Source organism: Monopterus albus, unplaced genomic scaffold, assembly GCF_001952655.1.
Source record: "Monopterus albus unplaced genomic scaffold, M_albus_1.0 scaffold38.1, whole genome shotgun sequence".
NCBI lineage: Eukaryota > Metazoa > Chordata > Actinopteri > Synbranchiformes > Synbranchidae > Monopterus > Monopterus albus.
Genome location: NW_018127918.1, coordinates 8,017 through 28,397, shown reverse-complemented (window position 1 = coordinate 28,397; position 20,381 = coordinate 8,017). Strand labels below are relative to the sequence as shown.

Sequence of the window (20,381 nt, the reverse complement as noted above, 5' to 3'; positions counted from 1 at the left end):
TTGAAGGTCTTTTAGCAACGCCTTCTATGTCCATTTATAACAACAACGACAACAACAGGTGGATAAATCAATTTAAAGCCCTTTTAACAGGTACCTCAAGTTAAGATACGTAAAGCTGTTTATATCATGGCCATCATAGAGTCTAGTTGAAAACCATGATTTTATTAAGGAATACATGTTTAAAACGAGGTATCTTACACAAACAGGTAACCTACAGTCTTCCTGTCTGGCATTGTTACCATAGTGATATATACAAAGCCCACGCGCTATGAAGTTTAGTGTTGGACATGCAGTGGCTAACAGAAATACATTAGCTTAGTTGGTTAAAGTCAATGCTAACGCTACTTTTATGGCCGCAGATATGGATTTACCAGCTTCATATTATGGGAAACTTGATCAAAGAAACCCAGTTATTTCAGCTTTTGAACGAGACATTCACTCGTTTATGAAACTGATGAGACGAGCCACTTCTACCAGTCAAGACAAAAGCGGCTCTTATGCTAAAGGGTAAGAGATTAAAAGGTAGCTAATTAAAGTTGTCTCTAGATAGCTAGCTAGTTTAACTGTTATGCACCTAAGAAATTAAACTTTGCCATAACACCGCCACTACCAGTGAATATACTAATAGCCAGTAGGCCTCTACATTGACTTTACTTTGACTGCAGGTGCTGACACAAATTATGGGTAAAAGGAAGAAGCGCAGTGGGCCTAAAACTTTGATAAAGTAATGTAGTAGCTAACCACTGCTACTAAAATATTGGCTGTCCTGCACGTTTCTTAACTTAACCCACCTTTCCATCACATCAGTGGTGGAGTGTAACGTTAGGCTAACCTCTATAAGTAAAGTATGTTTACTAATCTAAGGACAAATTTGAGGTAGTTTACTTAAGCGTTTCCTTTTAATGCCACTTTATACTTATATCCTACTACAATACATACAATACATTTAAGATGGGGATGTTGTAACGTTGCTTTTTTTTACTGCATTATAGTTATCTGACAGCTTTATTGTACAACATACGTCATAACTTAAAATACCAAACAGATGTAAGTACATCTGAAACTTTAGTGTATTAACTGATTAGCTGATTGACAAAATTGGGAAATATTGGTTATAATTCAAGTCACTTTTCACCTACAATAAAAACGTAAAATATTCAGTGGTTCCAGCTTGTCAAATGTGATGGTTTGCTTTGTTTTTTAATCACGATTTGTTTTTATTTTATAGTTCATACTGTTGATTGAACAAAACAAGGGTAGTGGTTTCACTTTGGGTTCTGGGTAAGTCATGGGCAAATTCCACTGTCTTCAGGTTTTTTTTTTTGTTTGTTTTTTTTTACAAACAGGTGGCCAATTGTACAATTAGAATTAAAGTCAAGCTGATTGCTATCAGAGCTTGCTGTTTGATAGTTGGAGATATGACTATGCGTACAGAGCCTATTTGCCAATTTTAGCATTAGCCTTTTTTTTCTTATTCAATTAAGGATTAAAATGCTGGTGGAGACATGGATAAAGTACAAACATCGTCTGCCTTCTAAGTTGTACCAGGAGCACATGTTGCAGATTGCAGATTTTCTCTGTGGAATAAAAGTAAGTAGCCTAGGGTTTACCTGCCAATATTTTTCACAACTGGAGTTGATTACTCATTTAACTGCATTTCATCAAACTCTAAACCAGACTTCCTAACTTTAAGGTGGTGAAAGGAACCCTACTGAATTGCTGTTTAAGGGCACCAGAGCCAATTTAGTTTTTGGTGTTTGTACATGATCTCACACACATTTACAACTGTCATTTAGTCTTTTTTCTTGGCTGTAGTTGTACCAGTTGGCTCTTCTGCATGGCTACAGTCCCTACCTGCTGCAGTTTAGCCCAGTGAAAATAACTGAGATCACAGATGTGGACCACTTTATGGCCTGCTTCTTTCCTGAAGGTTTTGATACAGAACAAGACATCTTTGCCATGAAGGTAAACTGTACTATTTGAGCTTGTATCTAGCGTGTCCGTTTGTGGTATGTTTGACTATTTTGAGTATGACTGAAGTGAAAATCATAAGGGGTTTTGTCTAGGATAAAAGTTAGATTTTTTTTAGACATTTGCTTCTGAACCCTGATATACTTATTGTATTTACATTGTATACATGTGTGTGCATGTAGATTCGTGCAATGCAGGGCTATGCCCTGTGTATATTTGAGCAGGAGAAAAATCACAATATCCTCAGCCAGAAGGGACTCCAGAATCTACTGCACGTGTTGAACTTCATCAGGATCATGATGCAGGCTTTTCAGCAACACGAGCACCTCTGCTGGCAAATATATAATGGTATATTAGTACAACTTGGATAAGATTTGTTGACTATTTGCTTTTCTGAATGGAAATTTATGGAAGAACTGAGTTGTCAAGGTGTGAAACTGGAGAAGGCAAGAAATCAAACAATCAAGGCAAGGAAGGACTCAAAATGCAGACATGGTCTAGAGTCTGGGGTTTATTCAGTTTAATATAAATGAAGAGAAATACTGATAGGTTAACCTCCCACAATACCCTACATAGGTCAAGGTCAAGGTCCAAGTGGGTTTTGGCATATGCACAGTTAGGAAACGTGTTTCCTTGTGCAATGGAATTCTTACTTTGCCGTCCACATAAATGCCACCTAAAACAATTGAAATATAAAGTAGATGATTGATTGATAATAAATATAGAATAAATCAATAAATCAATCAAAGTAGATGAGCTATAACACAAATCTAAATAGGCAGTAAAATCACAAATCTAAGGGACTTTAAAGCAGCAAGTGAATATCCCACAAATATATTAGCTCCCCTCTTCAGCAGCAGTATTTATTCAAAATACATAGGTGCATCATCTAAGTATTGTTAATTCATCTGCTGTTTAAAGTGAAGTTATAAATTATAAGATTGTACTATATTATTAATATTCTACAGGTACTATATTGGTGACCTAACCTCCTATTATGTGTCTTTCTTTTTTCTTTCTCATCTTTTACAGGTTCAATACACATGTACACTATCTGCCGTTACCTGATGACAATGAACTGTAGTGCACAGGTATTTAGAGAAAAATAATAGATGAAATCTATACTAATATTTATTTTTTTTAGATCTTACAGACTATTTATCTTTCAAAGTGCCTTTTCAAAAGATTTCAATGATACACTGTAGAGGAAAAGGAAAATTAAAGGAAGGTGAGAAATGTTATGTGAATCTGACTGGAACTAATAGTTTAATCCTAATGTTTGTTAATGAGGTTCAGACTGGTTAATGTGGTTTGTGCCAATGCAGTGAAAAGTCATAATTGTCTTTATGATCCTTTATGCCATCATTTATGATTTTATTCAGGCACTGGAATACCTTCTGTGGGCAAGTATCAGTTTAGAGCTGTCCACCCCTTTGATGACTGCTAAATATCTGCCATGGATTGTCACACTCTACTGTGCTGTCTGCCACTGTTACTATGACAACCAAGCTACACTGCGGGCGGAGGTGAAAGACAAACACCATCTCCATCCAGACACCTTTAAACATGCAATCATTGCAATGTCAACAGACTATTCACAGGCTGATATAATATGTTAGAAATACCAGCAAATATTTGAGCTGTCAGCAGTCTTTCGTTAGCCACCTGACGGCAGTCTGATGTGGTTTAGTGTTAATTTGCTTTAGTGAAGATGCCTTAGGACTATATGATGAAATTCTCATTTTATATATTTATGTATAGTATCTGCTGTGTCAAGATATTAATGCTGCAAACACAGGTCAAATAATCTATTGCTTTCTAATGCTTTCACTGTGATAAATACTTGACATATTTATTATATATGGAAATTTGTATGAACTTTTATATATATAATGCTTATTTAGTCCCAAAGAAAAGTTTCTTAAAATCAGCTTCTCAGTTATTTTGACAGTTTTATTCCCCATTTGTATGGCTGTTTGTGTCTCTCTAAATACTTTCAGGAATTTGCCAGGAGAGCTCTCGGAAAAATCAATGAGCTAGCAAAACTGGAGGAGGAGAGTGAAATTCCTGCCACCAGAGAGACCCAGAGAGCTTACAAAGAAGCTTCTATCAAGGCAGGAGACTCCTGTCACCCACTCTTAACACTGTTACTGTGATAAATGTGTTTTATAATCAGCATAGAAAAACATCAAAATGATGCATGTGACATATAGTGTTGCAACATATATATAATAAATATATAACCATGCCAATCTACATACAGTATCTACTCAGTTAAAAGCACCATTTGCATGACAAGCCACATTTTATTTTCACATTTTTTTTTCTCTCAATTTATTCCTTAAAAGCAAAGCGTGGCTCTGCATTCATAATGTTTGTCACTGAAATTATGTTAAGCATGTGTGTATGGATACAGCACTTTCAGTGATTAGATAGCCCTTACTGTACATGAATGAATGCAGGCGCGTACAGCTTGGTGCCTTCTGAGTATGTTTTAATTTTCCTACAACTTTCTGTACCCAAGTTAGCAGCTTTTTTGATTTGTCTTTACAGTGTCAATATGCTTTTCTTTGGTTTATCAAATTAAAGGTGATTCTGATCTATTTTCTCAGCTGGGCACCATGATGTTTAAGAGGGCGGTGTTTGAGACCAGAAGGAGACCCAAACCCACATTCAGAGTCAAAACCAAATGCACCCTCAAAGACATAGCTACTAATGTAATAAGAGACACTTTAATGCTATATCATCATATTCAATCTTAAATACTGTGTACTGTTGTCACTGTTTTAAGCCTTACTTTACAATAGTAGAGTATTTATGACAATGGAAAAAGGCTCAGGTTGTTTGCTTAGGTGGTCAACAGATTCTGTGAATTAATTATGTTCTTGTTACATTACCTAAAAGTGTATGACGGTCTGTATGCACTGTAGATGCCATGGCCCCGTAACACAACAGAGCGCATGCTAATGGGCTTGTTTGACAGCGGCGCAGCACAGTTCTGTGGCATCTTAGAAGCGCTATGGGACAGCACCAGACACCCACTGAATACAAGGAGGCCAGATGAACCAGAGGTACAAGAGGTGATCCTGGAACTCCTGTCTGCTGGCATCAGTATCTTATCTGGTTAGTAAAACAAACAAAACACATAGCACAAAAAACACTGCAGTGATTACAGTAAAGTGCATAATTAAGCATAGAAGTGCTGCAAATACTTTAAAATGATTAAAATGTAATTTGGTATTTAGGGTGTGGAATAGTTATCATATGTATTAAATAATGTGCTTGTGTTTTCCTGTATATTAAGGAGCTGCAACTAGTGGTGAGCAAAGGAGTGCTGACCATCTGTGCATGTGTCTTAGTGCAGTGACATCAGCATCCAGTCTAATAGATTTAGCCATTGCAGGTTAGTCACAGTTTTCTTTGTCATTTTCCTTCATGTTACAGCATGTACATCATGTAGTTGTGTGTGGCAATATGTTTGTTTTGTGCAGTGTTTTTTAAATCGGTGTATAATTATGTGATATGTTGTGTTGCTAGGAGAAAACAAAATACCAATCATATCTGCAGTGAGGTTCATTAAGCTGTTGTTTCAGTACAAGCAGCCAGATGCGTTCACTGAACTTGCCAGAGAGATGCTGCAGGTTTTGTCTGTGAGTAGCACATGATCTGCTGTAATTCCCATAATTCTGAAAACATGGTGAAAACATCTCATTTTTATCAATTCTTGTGTTTCCAGTTTGAATGTAATGTCTGTGCTGTGTTTCTGAGCAATATCAAGTGTGTCTGTGTCTCTCCGTTTCAGGGTATGGAAGGTCAGCCATTCAGGAGGGCAGAGCAGGAGCTTGCTTTACTTGACCATTTCAACAGTCTGCAGTCTTCCCAGAAGAGCCATCCTAAAGTTAACAACATGACTGATGGTAGCAAAATTAAAACTGTATCACATGTAGTTTAGTCTTCTCTGGACTTCAGTGATCTGAACAGACTTCTGTTTTCTTTTCCTTCAGTGCTTGTGCTTTTCTTCAGACAGAAAACACTTTAACCTAGTTATTGCCTGCTGAGTATTAACTAACACACTTTGAGATGATTTTTCGTGTTCATTGGCTACTTATAGGCTACTCATTGCTGGGCCAGTTATCTCTGTATTATAATGTGGTTTTGTTGTTTGATGTTTCCAACAGAAAGACACAAGTCTCTATTTTTAATGAATGATGAGTTCATCGTCCTGGTAGACACTCTGCACAAGTCTGTTTGTGGTTCTGCTCCTGTAAGTATGTGCTTGTGTTTGGTGATTGAGCTGTCAAGGATTAGGATTCATATTAATGTTAGAGGTAGTGTTCAAAGAAGAAGAGGGGTTTTTAAATTTGTATACACTCATGTGTTTGTGTAGGAGGTGCAGCCGGATGGGGACCTGGTTTTGGATGTTGTGCTATTTCTCTGGAGTAAAGTGAAAGTGGTGATGCGGAGGGAAAATCCAGAGTTTACACACTACATTGAAAAGGCAGACTATTCCAAGGTATGTATAAAAAATGGTAACCATTACTGAAATGGTTGCCTTCCTCAGGTGACATATTAGCACATTATTTTCAAATATAAACTGCTGCTTTTATCCTCTACGCAGATAGATTTTCATAAATGCTGAGTAAACTAAACAGAATAAATCACATATGTGAACTTGAATTCACTATTCCCATTAATTTGTATGTATCATTATTTGTGAACCTATTTGCAGTGGCTGTGGTGCCTATTTGTGCTGTGTGAGGTGGCCTTTGCCTGTAACCTGGCAACAGTTGATTGCATAATGATGGCAGAGATGGTCCACACAGTGGCCATATTGCTAGAGAGTGCAGCAGAACGCTGTAAACAAACACACCATCGAGGTGAGGAATTACAGTAGGTTCTACTATCTGCCCTACTTCAGTATGTAGTACAGCTGAAGTCATGCAAGTTTTGTACTTGATCTTATGCTTTATAGAATATCACTCTGTTACGGTATTTATTATTGGGTAAACTTCTAGTACAGTTTCACAAATGTACACAGAGTGTATTCTATATATATCATAGCTGTAACAGTATTATTCTTATGTCTTATTTCTGGCAGCTCATGAAGCAGATGGTGACAGTATGAAGCCAAGTTTTTTCTCTTTTCTTGAGGTATGTGAATAGACTGATCTTCTATGAATAGCATCAAATGATTGTTCTGTTTATTGTAAAGAGGATGCATGTGAATGAAGAACAAATTACATATATAGTGCCAATTTGTAGTAATCTTAGATTTTTCAGAAATATTACAACCAAAATGCATTGCACAAGGTGTATGTTTGTGTGTGCTTGCAGAGCTCGAGTGTAGAGCTTCTTCAAAAAGCATGTGAGGTGGTGCAGAGAGGTCTTAAAGCTCTGGAAAAAGGTGTAGCTACACTGTTTCCTCAAGATTGCTCCGCAATCACCGATTCTGCCTTCATGCAGGTAGGCAACATGTACTGTTATCTCATGTACTATAAAAGAGTTTGGTAAAAGTTTAGGGTGACATGTATTCATTGTATTCAAAGCCAGGTGTAGCCTTGACTTAGGATCGCAACACTGTGTTCTAAGATGGGAACACATACAGAGAAAATTTAATAATTTTAGATTGAAAATATACAAACATCTAACAACTTGTTTTTGTCTTGTACCAACAGAAATTTTGTTCCCGCCCTCTATCGACTCCCTCTCTGTCTTCTGTGACATCGTCACAAGAAGTAAATAAAGAAGATGAAATATGTGAGAAGAAAAAAGAAGAGGAAATCAAGGCAGAATCAAATATTAAAGGCTCTCAGGACACTCAGTTCACACGTGTGCCCCTGCTTGCCACAGACCTTCATCTAGAGTTTGACATCATCCACCACAGGGCTTCCCTCAAGTTACTGCAGCTAAATGCAGGTCAGACATACTGCCATACTGACAAATTTACTCACTCTTGATTTCTGAGAATTTATTAGCCTTTTTGCTTTCACTGAGTTTGTGTCATGGTTTGAGTACAGAGCACAAGATGGAGATGCAACTGCATATCCCAAGTCTCTTACATACCTCCACGTTTCCCTCAGTTGCATCTTTTCCTTGTGTTTTAGTCCTACCCCTGAATATAATGGTCTGTCCTGAGACTTTCTTTATTGTTTCTAGTTGCAGAATCTGAACTACTGGATCGGATTAAGAAGAACAAGGTGTCCAAAGCTCTTTTCCTGATGCAGAAAGCCTTACTGGTATACAACATGGAACCCAATGGCTGCAGCAAAACCAAGAGTCTGCTAGAGGTTACACATGCACCGACATTTATACTTTTGTAGACACAGACACAGACACATGTAATTTATAAAAGCTGATAAATCTCATGCCAGCTGCTTATTTAAACTATTTTCACATTTTACTAACATAGTTAGTAATATTTAGCACAGAGCCGATCTCCTGTTAATAAGGATTAACTGTAATAAATATCCTACTATGGTTTCTATTATATCTAGTACCATTTTTCACAGAACTGCACACTATGCAGTTAGTGCAGTCAGTTTTTGGATTTTACACCTTTTACTTAGGCTGCCAGTGGTGCATTTAATTTCAGTACATTTTGTGTAAGTGAAAGGACTCTGTTGTAGCCACTTTTGCTGAGTGCTGGTATTTGAGGTGAGCTTTAATGAAGTGTAATGAATATTCAACTTGTTTGTCTGTGTGTACGCTTGCCAGGATGCCTCCTCCCTAATAGAAAAAGCAGGAGTAGAGGAAAGAAAATTGTATTTCTCCACTATCCCTAAGACTCCAGCTGAAAATAAAGGCAAAGGGATGAAGGAGGTAGAACACCCCCCGCCTCCCCCAATCCTACTCTTACGAACTGGCCACTCCTTAACCTTTGCCCCAGCACCTTATAATTTGGAGGAACAAGTGAGATTTGCTTTTAATTTTGTTAATTTACTAATCGCACAAGTAGTAAACGATCCAACACATCTCCTACTCTTTTCACCTCTTTGTATTTTTGTTTAATTCCAGGTGTGCTGGTACCAGCTCTGTGGCCGTGCAGCTGTGGGCATTAACTTGAAAGTTCGCCTCGGAGACTGCAGCCTGCCAGGAACTGGATACATGGTATAACTAAGTTCTTTCATCAAAGAATGTCAGGTCTAGTGGGCCACAATTTTTGCCATTTGCATGACCTGGTGTTTGTCCATGATATTGGGCCTGTGTTTTATGTGTTTCCAGGTACCAGCAGTATCTGGTGAATGTGTGCTGAGGGTGGAGGGGCTGGTGCCCAACCAGAAATATGTGTTTGCTGTTGCAGCCTACAACAGCCAGGGCAAGCTTCTGGGAAACACCATAGGCGCAACAACTTTGCCATTGCTGGCATCCATACTTGTACCACTGCTGCCCACATGGGCTCACTTGGCTCAGGTATGCACACTAGTCAAATGGAGCCCAGACCAAGTGTTACTTGTTTATTACTTCACACACTCATTACACACTGGGTCCAGGTGCTGGTGCTGAAAACCTTCTGGGGGAAGAATGGCAGAGCCTTTGTTCAACACATTCACCCAAATACATATGTACATGCTACCTAATTTGGGTATAGATTAGGATGGAGAGGCTGTAGGTATTAACGATTAACACTGACTTACAGTATATATCTGATCATTGTTGGGATTTTTGAAAATGGCAAACTGAAAGTTACTTTAATACTGATGCCCAGAGAGCCAGAGAAAACTCAGGATTGTGACTATAGCCTTTTTGACTCCTTCCTCAGGTGGCATTTCAAACAAAGCACTATGATGTAGCAAAGAGAGCTTGCAGGGAACTGTGGAACCACTATACCTTCTCTGACCCTGGGATCCAAAACACACAGAATAGACTTGCTACCACAGGGTGAGGAAGGAAACATATCCACCCAGTTAAAGTTGAGGAGTCTCTATTTCTTTGCATTCATTTATTTCCTCCTATTCTTTCCTCATTTACCATGCTGAAGTCTGCAAAAACAGACCCTACAACGCTCCTCTTCTCACCTGTGTCAGTTGTTTTTCACATCAATCTTCATTGAGACAGAAATCAACATTCAACAGCAATTGCTCTACTGTGACTCATTCAGTGACAATGGACCATTTATCTGGGAACAGGTAACACCTGATCTGGTTAGAGAAGTAGGTTTATATTTGCCAAATGTAATGACATCAGCATACAACAAGTAAGACCAAACAGTTTGCTTTTGTTTGTACTGATGTGAACAATATTTATATCTTTTAAGTTAACATGTACATAAATAAATGATATATGCACATGTGTGTATGCAGGAAGCCAGAGTGGCAGAATGTGAACGAATGCTGGTAGCCATGGACTTGGCGATGTGGTTGAATGACGGTATTGCTGCCATGCAAGCTGTAGTAGGTTGTTATGGCCTCTTGGCACCTCTGATTTTTCATCAAATCTTTTGTGACCCTGTGGTACAGGTAGGCTAAAACCTCATCCATACAAGCCTCAGTATTCTGTCATTCAAAGGCAAAGTTATACAACATATTACAAAGTATAAGTTGTTAATAGCTATGTGTGTTTATTCCTGTGTCTGTGCTCTGATCTTCAGGTGCTAAAGAAATGCTTGATAGTTTTGGAGGACAATTCAGGTGTTCTCAAGCAAAAATGGACTAGAAACATCTCTGAGTCATTTATGCACATGATAGCCTGCATCACTTACTATCTGTCAAAGGTTTGTCTGCCTATGTACCATGTGTGAGCTGCATGCTAAAAATTTGCATCAACTCTAGACTTCCTAACCCAGATATCTCAAATGACAAACAGACAAGAACTTTGTACAAAATAAGTTCTCATTTTTTCTGGCCAGGCATCACGTGTGCTCAGGGAGCATCAAATGGCTTCTGGGATGATGGACTGTGGTCGCAGGCTGCTCCAGGAGGTCTATGACTCCCAGCTGCAAATCAGTAGTCTTGCCAATGAAGCTGTGGGTGTAAGTAACAGTGGAAACATGCAGAATCATTTCATGACATTATCTGTATTCACACAGAGATTGTTTTAATGCAGCCTCCTGCATAAAAAAAAGGTTAGGGTGCAGCGTTAGTGGGGATGTTGTTTCATGTACCAGTGAGACAATGAAATACAGTCAGAGAAGTCCAGTTTAGGAATGAATTCCCCCATTCTAATGCATGTGAAGGGCAGTGTTTTTCAATGTGGAGTGAACTCTGTGTGAACACAGCCTTAGTCTCACTCACGGAATGAGGCTAGATTAGGAGAAGAAACAAAGAAACAGGTTTAGGTGATGTTAAGAATAAATAATGTTAAATATACAGCAACTAAAGAATATCTTACATAGTGCTACTATTTCTCTGTGTTTGTCTGTGTATGTATGTTCAGTCTAAGTCAGTAGATCATGCTGCAGTCAAGGGTGAAATAAAGATGAGTCTTCAGCTGAAGGCACTGCATGTGAAGAACAAGAAAAGAATCACATCTGGAGCAACTCTCCCCACTGACAATGGTAAGGACACTGAAAAACTAGGTGATGTTACAGCATTTATAGCCTTGTTTATAGCCTTTACTCATAATTAAAGCCACGTTTGTTGAAAATACGTATTGACATTTATTTCAACACTTTTGGTGACAGAATATTTTATGGCTTTTGGAGACAGAATCATACAGAATGCTTTTCTTTTAATATGCCAAAACAGCATAATGACCATTCAATGAAAGCTGAGAATAAGAAATGAAATGCAGCAGTATGCGTGAAAATGCAGCACGACACTATAATTTTATGTTACTGTTTAATAATAGACACGTATTTAACACAGCTGACTTTATTTCTGTAGAGATTTCTCACCCACTGACTAGCTGTGAGGATCCTATCATATTGTATGATTTGGTCTCCAGCAGCACATTAAAGGATGCCTACCAGCATGGTAAGTAGTACACACTCACATACTGTGTACTTACTTTTTTAATGAATAAATTATCTTATTCATTCACACCTTTGTTTTTATGTGGGTGTTCATTACAGTGATGAAGCTCAGACATAAAGCGTATTTCACCGAGTATGCGGCACTGTTACTCCAGAGAACCATGGAAGAAGGCCATCCAGACCTTGTGTTAAAATGGGGAGAAAGCATGTTTGAATTTCTTTCCACGTATGCTTTCACCCTGTACCTCTTTAAAAATACAGCTTCAGCTTCATAATCATTGTGTCCTTTCATATCCAAAATATTACTGGTCTAGTCAAAATGTCAAATAATGCATTGCTATCTACTTATTCATGGCTCTTATTGCAGTTGATTATGGAACTTATTACAAATATTTGCTATTTTACTTACACTGATGAAGACTTGACAGTGTGTGAATGGTGCTCTCTTTGTCAGACGTGACGAGGCGATGGGACTGTCCACCAAATGTTTGGAGGGAAACAGTCAGAGTAAAAGAAGAAATAGTGTTCAGGCTCAGAAAGGAAATGAGCCACCCCAGGTGAAAATACAAATATGTAAATATACTTATGGGCACACAAAGACATACTTTATCCTGCTATACTGAACTTAGGTGCATTTTTTTTTAAATTTACACTTTATGGTCAGTGATCTACCAAGCAGCTGAGGCAGCATCTCTCCTGTTTCCAGATGTTGCCATCACTGGATTGACCTTGTCAAGCTTACTGTCCTATGGGCTTTTGTCAGGGACAGCGCGTAAAGCTGCCGATAATGTCGGGGGTGAACTCAATTATAGGACCAGACGAGTAAAAGCAGAACACTGACTCTTTAATAAGAACACTGGTAACAAACAAACTGTACACAATGCAGGAGTCTGATTCAACATATATCACTCTCAGGTCGATAATCCAATCCAGGGTCAGAGCCAGCAAACTCACACATCCAAGGTATCCACAAGAAGAACGGTCAGTAAGGGAAGTTCATAAGTCAATGCACAGAATACAAACAGAATCAAAAGGGATAGGCAGTAATTGGTGGTCACAACGCAATCCGGGGTCAGGGCTGGAATAACAGGCACAAGAAGAAACACTGGAGTCTGAACATGAGTTAGAACAATCTGGTGGCTTCCTGGTGGGAGGAAGCTGCCTATAAAGGGGTGACAACAGGTGCAAACAGTTGTCACTGATTAGGGGTAAAGAATCCATAGCTGCAATGACACCGTAACAGGAAGTGGTGTCAGAATAAAAGCATGACACCGGAAGCAGAAGAAACAGAATCATGACAGGCTTTTATGAATCCATATTATTTAGGAATGAATCTGTCTGTGTGCATATGTGAAAATTGTTTAAAGAGATACTGTTTGTTAGCTCTATTTACGTGCCTCTCGTGTACATGCAGAGAGTCAATCTTATTACAGGTTGTGAAACAAAGTGTTCTGGTTTCTGGTTTCTATGTACCTGTACCCTAAAGAAAAAAGGAACAATTGAATGTGGTCATAATACAAAATACTTTGTGCTGTTTTTTTTTTTAAAGCAGAACAAAAACCCACCTTCTCATGATGAAACAAGAAAGAAACTAAAGCAGAAATTGCCGCACAGGATGCTTCAAACAGTGAGAACCTCCAGGTACAATATGTGTGTGTGCTTAACTTTGTGCTGGGGATGTCTGTACAGTATTTGTGTGTAAGTGTGTGTTTGAGAGTTCACATAAACACATGTGGCCTGAACTACTCTGTGTGTCTGTAGGGAGATGCAGATTGTGGAAAACCTGCTAGCCATGATGTCATCTGTGGTGCAACGCCACAAGAAACAGCTTCAGCTGAGGAACATATGCTGTGAAGAGAGAGTGTGGAAGTCACATCTTAACTACAGCATGGCTCAGGCACACTTAGCACTGCCTTACCAAGGCCTGGACCATCTGCATGGAGGAGCCCTGCAGTATAGGTTCACACACAAGACACCATCCCCTTTAGTTCAGTTTTTCTGGGAACTGTTGACCAGTTTCAGTTATGTCTACATATACAGACATGCTGTTGCTGGGCAAGTTATTTAATCATTTTTGGTTATATTTAGTGTTTTGTTATCTCGGGATAAATACTATAGTATATGTGATCATTGTTGGTATGGCTAGTGTTAAAAATAGGAATTACTCTACCTTCTGTATTCTCTTATTTATTTATACTCATGATATTATGTACTGTATGTGCTTTGCTCAGATACAGCCAGTTAAATCCCATGTGTTTCTCCCTGGCCTACTCTGGTGTCATGGTGTGGAGGAACCCACAGTCACTCTCACAGTCTTCTAAACATGAGGTTGTCATGGAGAAAGACTCCTCTCACTGTGGTCCTAGGGAAGACATGGCTACACACAAAAGCAGGAGCAAAAAGGAGGGTGAGGAAAATAACACACTGAAAAATTTGAAGAAAAACCCACTCTGATTTCACCACTTGTCCCTTCTTTTTTGTTCAGAGGTTGGAGTTGATGACTTTGCAGGCAAGAGTTGTGAGAAGGGAGAGGACTCCTCTCAGCCTGTGGAACAGCAGATTGAGTTGCACAGAGGCACTGCTACCTTGCTGCTGGACTCTCTTAGCAAAGCTTCTTTACATCTCCGAAGGGCCATGGTACTGTCTGCACATGAACAAAGATACGCACATATGTACACACATGCAGTACAGTATAAGTCCAGGCTCTGTTTGTCTATAACTGTATGAAAACTACAAATGTTTTTCACAATGCATTGATTCTGTTGTTCAGTTACATACTACACAATATCTTCTGTATGTGCTATTGACTTTACCTTCCTGCTTCGTTTGTATTATATTTTATGCATCTATTTTGAATCTTTTCCAGGTGTTGGCCCATCGTGGTAACCATTGGACCACTCTACAATGTGTGTGTCAGACTGTGTGGGACCAAAGCTGCAAAACTGCATTCTTAGTACAGACAGCTGCTCAGCTTGAACCTCCCTCCATCATCACAGCGGAACAGCTGCATACCACCATTACCCCGCTGCTGGTGATGTCTACTGACCTAATTATGGACATGATAAACAAGCTAGGTGTAAGTGCCACATGTAGCTACACACACCTAGATATCTGTTTAAAAAAACTCACAGACATAAATATTCCTTTCTAATAGATTATTAAAATAAAGCATCTAGATGGCAAAGTGTGTTGCAGTATATAGGCTGCCACTGATTGCTGTGGTCACTACAGTCTCTATCTTGTCACCTGAGCAAAAAGAAATGTACAGCTATTTCAATTTCAATTCGATTTTATTTGTATAACAAAAGTTATCTCAAGGCACTTTACATAGTAAGGTCTAGACCTTGCAGTATTATCCCCAAATTGAGAAAATACCTGGTCATATGGAAGCTTATTCCTGTTGGAATTTTTTGTAGAAATGCCCCCACATGCAATTGGTTATTTTTGGGGCTTAGAAACAGTCAATATAATGATAATTACAACCCTATTTATAACTTCATCTTTGTTCCTACTAGCTGTGGAGTTTGTATGACCATGATTTGACAGAGGAAGAACTAGAATCCAGTTTCCAGTTCTCAGCCCCACTGGATGACAGCACCCAAGTGAATCTGCGTTGGGTCCGCACCTTGGTGTTGCACACTCTGGAGTGGCTCCATAACAGCGGCAAATGGGAAAGCCTGGCCCACTTTGCCTTACTGTACAACTCATACACACGGTGAGTAAAATTTGTATTTGTATAAAGCACCTATTAAATTAATATCACATAAAATTATAAAACATTTGTATAGAAACGTTTGGAAGAGACTCAGAGTGGCAGGTTCTTATCAGTAAAGGAAATCTAAGTGGAGCTTTCCAATTTTGAAACTATTAGTCATAAGGAGAAAACACATATGAACAGATGAAAACAGCACATACTCTCAATAGGGTAATATACAGAAACCATTAACTTAAAGCATTAAAATATATTTTTGTAGATGCTGACACAAATTCTGCTTTTTTCCTAACATTTTTTCTCATTAACCTGTGTGTGTGTGTGTGTGCCTACATCTGTATGTGTATCCAAGGGAACGTTATGCCTTGATCATAACTCCTCTACTGGTTCACGCTCAGAGGAGGCTGCTTGAAAGGATTAGTTCTTACGGAGGACCTGCAGTCCCACAACCACACCATGTCAAAACACAGAAGACCACTGGCAAGAAGGTAGCACATACACAGTAACATGTTCAAGCTCTGTATGATAGTGTAACAAAGAAAAGCCAGTTAAAGTGTTTGTAGAAATATTCAGGGATATTTGATTGCCTATCAAGATAATATGTACAGTATATGTATTTTTTTTTCAGGCTTTTTTTTTGCTTTTCTTTGTGATGCCAAGATAGTATGTCATTATTCTTCCACAAAACCATTTAGGAAATAACTAAGCATGTATGAAATCTTATGCTAATGTTGTGAGAATACAGTTAGTCATTCAGCAAAATTATATCTAGAAACATATTTACATCGTATGTTTTTGAAAGTATAATACATTGTGTGTGTTGTACTACATGTGCATATATTTGCCACTGTTTTCTGTATTTCAGGTAACTTACAGGAGCTACGCAGGCTGCCAGCTGTTCAGTGGGTGGACCCCTCACTCTACACAGCAACAGCCCATTCACAAAAAAGCAGTATTCACAAGTTGCACTCCACGTGATCCAGCTGAGCTTAAAGGTTTGAACAATCAGCTTCATGTCAGAACATACTGTATCATTGTAGGAAACGTTAGTGGCTGCTCTACAATTGAAACTATAGAAATATTATAAAATAACATAGAAATGGTAGAACAGTGAGATACTATCGTATGAATTGTGCAGTTTATCACAATGTTATATAAAACAGACAAGATCAAATGTGTGGACATGTTGCACTGTTTTCATGCATATGTTCTGTGTCTAAGGTGCAGAAATAAAGCACTCCATGTCCCTTGTGTGCGTTCCTCTGGATGTAGAAGACACACTGCACTGTTACTCTCAAGCTCTTGAGAGAAGACCACGTTGCCTTCAGATCTTCCAGCATAGTCGCTCATTACTGCGGTTGCTTCTGGCCTATACACAGCCCTGTGAGTTCAGTGGTAGTTGAGTGGACACGCACACACATGCACTCTCACACAACAGCTCTTTGAAACTCCCACTTTCTGGCACTGTACATGATCCTCTCCAGGTTTTGCAACCCAGTTGCGGCACTGTCCGAGCAGAGGTTTCAGCCATTCAGCAAGCCTGGTGGACTTCAGTCTAGCTGTTATGCCCACTCCGAGCATTGAACCTCATGACCTGACAGTGGAAGACTACAGTACCCCAAATGCTCTTTACAGCCTCGCTATCAGCCCTGATCACATGCCGACTGTCACTGCTGCCTACACCACCTCCATTAGTAAGAAAGACAAAATACTTATAAAGTACCTAGTAAGATGTCTATAGCACACTTTACATAAACAAGGCAAGAACTGACAAGCTGCCAGTAGGTGGGACACTGAGTTGATGTGATGTGAATATGTGTTTCAGAAAGACTAAAGAATATTAAAGTAGAATAGGATGAAGTATGTGCCAGGTTGTTAGGGTCTCAGAGGTCTTACTTTCTTTCCCATCTCTGTCCAACTTTTCTTCAGAGTCTCTCGAGGCCAACGGTCATGACTCCCTTAAAGTTATGGCACTGCATGAAATGGGCGACCTACAGTTCTACAATGGAAACATGGGGTTAGAAACTTGTTTTATCCCCAGAGTGTGCATGTATAAGTGTTAAGATAAGCCTACAGCATTTTGTTGTATGCATTTACCTGCAGTTATAGAGCAACATTTTTTAAGTTTAGTTTTTTGTGATTTTCCTTACATTCTTATAATAATTTAATTCCTGTCTGTGTTTTGTCTACAGGGCAGCACATTCATACTGGAGGAAAGCTATAGATTGTGCCTTACAGAGCTCAGGTGCTGTAGAGAAATGGGATGGTGTGTCCTTTGGGAGTGGCTCCCTGCAACAGCCCCTGAAGCAGGCTGGAGTTTGGGGATGTTTACAGGCTGCTGGGCTCACTGCTAAGATTGCACAGTAAGTTTCTTTGATTTTCATTACAGATTAAATGTAATTTTTGTGTGTGTTGCAACTATTTGCCTTTTAAACTTACCTGCTCCTGAGATGTGTTTTTATCTACAGATATATTTTAACTTCTGATATAAGCCAGCGAACCAACTGCTGTCTCCTGTCTGCTCACCTCTTTAAGGTAAAACTTCCAGGAGATGTCATACTCCCAGCAAATATCTTTTTGTGCCTCCATGCCAGCAATAGCTGTGGCAACAGGCATTATGATTTCAGGTTCTCTGTCTGTAACCATAGGTGCAGGAAGGGGGTGCTGAGAGTGCTGCAGCATGACCTAGTGGTGGCTGCAGGTGCATAGTGGTTTGAAACAGGGGAATATGGTTTTGTGAAAATGGTTTTAAATATTTGAGGAAATGATTTTTTGGGGAAACTTCTCCTCAGGGGAGCTTTCCACAGTAACAGTGGTAAACAACAGCAAGCAATGAAAATTCGATTTTTTCCCCCAAGTAATGTTATTATTTCAAAAAAAAAAAAAGTAAGTACTAACATTACTCAAAACATTGATGAAAACAACACTGCTAATGCCGAAGCCGAAGTAGTTACAACAGCAAACATTAGCAACAGCACTATAGCAGAACCAGTCACTGCAACAGAGAGCAGCAGTGGGGTCTCTGGGGATCAACAGGCCACTCCTTCTACCTGTGTTGGAACTACTGGGCTGAGGGGAACTGGGGATGAGGAGTGCCTGAGGTTTTCAGATGTAAATGACAAAGGCATCTCATCATGCTGTGAGTTAGTTACATGCTAATAATTTTGTTTGGCTCTGGCAAGCTAAATGTCGTGAATGAGAATGTGGATCATAATCAGGATCATGTTTATGTTGTTAATACAGATCTAACTGATTAAAGCTTAAGCAATAATTTTAGAAAACATCGAAGCATGTAGAATGCAAAAAACTAGACAGAATTTTGACTGTACTGTTACTTTTATTTTCTGTATGGCAATGTACATTATTTACATATAAATTATATTCTAAACATTTGCGTGTGCACATAACCGGTCATGTGCTTGCACGCATCCCAGGCAGCACCCCCTACTGAAAAAATGTTTCTGCTCCTATATCTGTATGTATGTCTAGCCCATTTTCATGAACACAATATCAAGGATTTCGGTGGTCAAAGGTCAAGGTCGCAACCTTCCCATCCTAGTTTAATTTTGTTGCTGACTATGTATTTTATTAAATGTTTTCACTTTCATAAGTGTATACCATATGTATTATTGTCTGTGCTTGTGTTTGTGTGTGTGTATGTGCATTAATTCTGATATGTGTGTTTGTGACCCACACAGTGCGTGCTGTGTTGCTCCTTGGCTCAACCCCAGGCCGACCTCCAGTATGCCTCCCACAGCATCGGAGATGAACTGCTCCCTGGAGTTGACCTTTTCTCGGAACCTCACAGGATTCACCTTGGCACCACTGTCTCTAGCCTTAACTTCGTCTGCCAATGGCTTTTCACCACAGGCTACTACATCACGGTACTCAGATAAATACAGTCTGTTTTTCTTCATGTTGTAGTGCAGTGCTCAAGACCAATAATTGAAATTGTGTTTGTAATATCAGCTACTGCCCATACTAGCCCTTTACCTACATTTTGTGGGGACTATGTGCAGAGATGTGCAACGCACTGTGGAGGGCAAAATAATTAAGGTCAGTATTTGGTTTTTCATTTGCCCATACGTGAATGTGGGCAAATTTTCCTCTCACAGTTTTGGTGGAGTTTTTAATCTGGGTTGGTGTTTTCTGCAGATACGTGCCCTTACTGAACTGTATTTGTTTACGGAAGCTGTAAAGGAGGCAGTCCAGCTTACACAAGGAATTGGGGTCCTTTTGCCTTATGGACACTATATCGCCAGAGACAATCTCCAAGTATGAATGACCACATATGGATCCTCTTTGCCTGTTTTTCTCTTACCATGTATTAGTTTGTAATGTTAAAAAGTGTTGCAGCTCACTGTTGTTGACATACCTTATATATACATTTACTTATAATTCATGTTAATAATAATGTGAATCTGAATCCTTCGTGGAATACTGGAACTGATGTGTACCTGTTACTTCTAATATAATATGAACATTTATGGGAGACAGACTGTACATTATATTTGGAAGTCTGCTAAGGTGGTTTTTACCCCCGCCAAGGAGGTAATGTTTTCAGTTCCGCGTGTACAGTGCCTTGCGAAAGTATTCAGCCCCCTTGAACTTTGCAACCTTTTGCCACATTTCAGGCTTCAAACATAAAGATATAAAACTGTAATTTTTTGTGAAGAATCAACAACAAGTGGGACACAATCATGAAGTGGAACGAAATTTATTGGATATTTCAAACTTTTTTAACAAATAAAAAACTGAAAAATTGGGCATGCAAAATTATTCAGCCCC

General features: G+C 39.1%; 1 protein-coding gene across 1 annotated transcript in view; it reads left to right on the top strand.

Annotated features, from left to right (window-relative positions):
• Positions 1-270: 270 nt before the first annotated feature.
• Positions 271-20,381, top strand: part of cfap54 (cilia and flagella associated 54) — a gene marked incomplete at its 3' end in the record, with an annotated part of 27,866 nt that continues 7,755 nt past the window's right edge. Inside the window, exons 1-47 of the mRNA XM_020598641.1 lie at positions 271-507; positions 1,485-1,590; positions 1,816-1,965; positions 2,154-2,319; positions 3,004-3,062; positions 3,354-3,497; positions 3,972-4,085; positions 4,584-4,688; positions 4,902-5,094; positions 5,276-5,374; positions 5,509-5,621; positions 5,774-5,888; positions 6,150-6,235; positions 6,359-6,484; positions 6,701-6,848; positions 7,070-7,122; positions 7,306-7,434; positions 7,647-7,887; positions 8,128-8,258; positions 8,686-8,880; positions 8,986-9,078; positions 9,193-9,381; positions 9,731-9,849; positions 9,950-10,097; positions 10,272-10,427; positions 10,559-10,681; positions 10,817-10,939; positions 11,344-11,464; positions 11,793-11,882; positions 11,981-12,107; positions 12,336-12,438; positions 13,431-13,522; positions 13,643-13,840; positions 14,113-14,288; positions 14,367-14,518; positions 14,748-14,957; positions 15,397-15,596; positions 15,946-16,081; positions 16,459-16,588; positions 16,815-16,976; positions 17,078-17,287; positions 17,523-17,610; positions 17,786-17,956; positions 18,062-18,128; positions 19,292-19,477; positions 19,563-19,649; positions 19,749-19,868. Of these exons, the coding sequence (XP_020454297.1) occupies positions 350-507; positions 1,485-1,590; positions 1,816-1,965; positions 2,154-2,319; positions 3,004-3,062; positions 3,354-3,497; positions 3,972-4,085; positions 4,584-4,688; positions 4,902-5,094; positions 5,276-5,374; positions 5,509-5,621; positions 5,774-5,888; positions 6,150-6,235; positions 6,359-6,484; positions 6,701-6,848; positions 7,070-7,122; positions 7,306-7,434; positions 7,647-7,887; positions 8,128-8,258; positions 8,686-8,880; positions 8,986-9,078; positions 9,193-9,381; positions 9,731-9,849; positions 9,950-10,097; positions 10,272-10,427; positions 10,559-10,681; positions 10,817-10,939; positions 11,344-11,464; positions 11,793-11,882; positions 11,981-12,107; positions 12,336-12,438; positions 13,431-13,522; positions 13,643-13,840; positions 14,113-14,288; positions 14,367-14,518; positions 14,748-14,957; positions 15,397-15,596; positions 15,946-16,081; positions 16,459-16,588; positions 16,815-16,976; positions 17,078-17,287; positions 17,523-17,610; positions 17,786-17,956; positions 18,062-18,128; positions 19,292-19,477; positions 19,563-19,649; positions 19,749-19,868 (6,408 nt within the window). The remainder of the gene's footprint in view (positions 508-1,484; positions 1,591-1,815; positions 1,966-2,153; positions 2,320-3,003; positions 3,063-3,353; positions 3,498-3,971; positions 4,086-4,583; positions 4,689-4,901; positions 5,095-5,275; positions 5,375-5,508; positions 5,622-5,773; positions 5,889-6,149; positions 6,236-6,358; positions 6,485-6,700; positions 6,849-7,069; positions 7,123-7,305; positions 7,435-7,646; positions 7,888-8,127; positions 8,259-8,685; positions 8,881-8,985; positions 9,079-9,192; positions 9,382-9,730; positions 9,850-9,949; positions 10,098-10,271; positions 10,428-10,558; positions 10,682-10,816; positions 10,940-11,343; positions 11,465-11,792; positions 11,883-11,980; positions 12,108-12,335; positions 12,439-13,430; positions 13,523-13,642; positions 13,841-14,112; positions 14,289-14,366; positions 14,519-14,747; positions 14,958-15,396; positions 15,597-15,945; positions 16,082-16,458; positions 16,589-16,814; positions 16,977-17,077; positions 17,288-17,522; positions 17,611-17,785; positions 17,957-18,061; positions 18,129-19,291; positions 19,478-19,562; positions 19,650-19,748; positions 19,869-20,381) is intronic.